The sequence below is a fragment of the Aplysia californica genome, unplaced genomic scaffold (assembly GCF_000002075.1).
Source record: "Aplysia californica isolate F4 #8 unplaced genomic scaffold, AplCal3.0 scaffold00444, whole genome shotgun sequence".
Classification (NCBI taxonomy): domain Eukaryota; kingdom Metazoa; phylum Mollusca; class Gastropoda; order Aplysiida; family Aplysiidae; genus Aplysia; species Aplysia californica.
The window spans coordinates 140,041-141,623 of record NW_004797714.1 but is presented as its reverse complement, the minus strand read 5'-3'; the positions used below and the strand labels follow the sequence as shown (position 1 = coordinate 141,623).

The following is a 1,583-nucleotide window of genomic DNA, read 5'->3' as shown; positions in this document are numbered from 1 at the left end:
AAACACACACACAGACATACAAACACACACACACACACAGGCATACAAACACACACACAAACACACAAACACACACACACACACAGAGGGAGGGGGTGGGCGTAAACAGTCCCGTACCCACCAACGGTTCATTTCCCAATTAAAACAAAATTGCAAACACTATCATAAAATAGACGCAACAATCATTCAAAACGTCATGAATATGTTTCATCCAGAGCTCTTTGCAGTTCGCCGACAGTCACGGCAAAAGAAACCCCAAACCAGGCAGGGACACGCCCACTGACACACCCATGCCGCCCAAAGGCCCAGACCCCTACGAGTACGCTGTACGTCTATCCAAAAACTCGAAGCTTATTCGAGAGTTCGTTGACCCGTCCCATGTGACCCCGATCTTGACCCAGAACAAAATCATGACGAAAATGGAGGCTGACGTGGTGTACCACCTGCATGACACGAGCAAGAAATGGGACGTGAGTTGAGGCGAAGGTTGCATTTTTATAATTAAAATGTAGCCTCACATTGGTTGACCACTTCGCTATCTCAGAATTACAAAGCTCCATCTTGTATCTTATCAGTACACCTACTTTTGAGAAATTCAACGTCAGAAAAATTGAGATTGACAACATGCCAAACTTCTTTCTTTTTTTTTTTTTAATGAATCCGAGTTTTCGTTGAATCAGAGTTCGTTGAATCTGAGTTCCACTTTACCCCCCCCCAATAAAAAAATTAAAAATTAAAAAATCCAAGAAAATATATCACAAAAATTTTCTTCAGCTTTCCGCACATTCATTTCCCCACTGGTTCACAGAACCTTGATTTTTCTATTAAAATCCTTCCACCTCACCCGCACCCCACAAAAAGCTTGCATTATTTGAATTAGATAGTCTACACAATATCATGTACGCAGTTGTAAAGAATGAATTCTCAAGTTACAAATACGTTTGTTAGAGACAAAGTTTGTCAATAATTACCATCATTTTGAAAAAAAAAATATATTCAAAATACAATTACTCGTACGGTGTTCCTTAGTATGTTAGTGTATGCTTTATAAATTTAATCTCTTTGCTTTACCAAAAATGGTAACTTTTGCCTCAGTATGAAGGAAAATCTGGCCACCTCAAATGTATCCCACCCTAGACGGTCATATAATCGCCTAGATTCCACCCTATCAAATGAAGGTTTTGTTAAACTTTCTGTTAAGTACACTGTGTACAATTTCTGTACTCAACCACATACTACTATGTAAATATTATGATTATTGTTTTCTATTACAATTGCTAGTCGTGTGATGCTATTTTATAATTATATTTCTCCTCAGCTAATTCTGGCCGTGTTGCAGCAGAGGGGCGAAAGGGCGTACCAGGCTTTTCTGGTGGCGCTGTTACAGAGTAAATACGTCACCATGTTCCACACGATACAGGGCACAAGAGTTTCTCTCTCCGACAGAGAGAATTAAGCAGACGACAACGACCATGAGGGCAGCTTTAGTTTATGGCCAAGAAGAAGAGAGAGAGACCAGACCATGTACACACACAACACACACGCACATACCTCCCCCCCCCTTTCCCAATCCCCCTTTCCCT

General features: G+C 40.7%; 1 protein-coding gene across 1 annotated transcript; it reads left to right on the top strand.

Annotated features, from left to right (window-relative positions):
* Nucleotides 1–215: 215 nt before the first annotated feature.
* Nucleotides 216–1,535, top strand: LOC101850500 (the record flags this gene model as incomplete). The annotated part of the gene is given in 2 exon segments (XM_013086215.2): nt 216–470; nt 1,319–1,535. Coding segments are annotated over 2 exon segments (318 nt in total). The 3' UTR covers nt 1,457–1,535.
* Between the last annotated feature and the right edge of the window lie 48 nt (nt 1,536–1,583).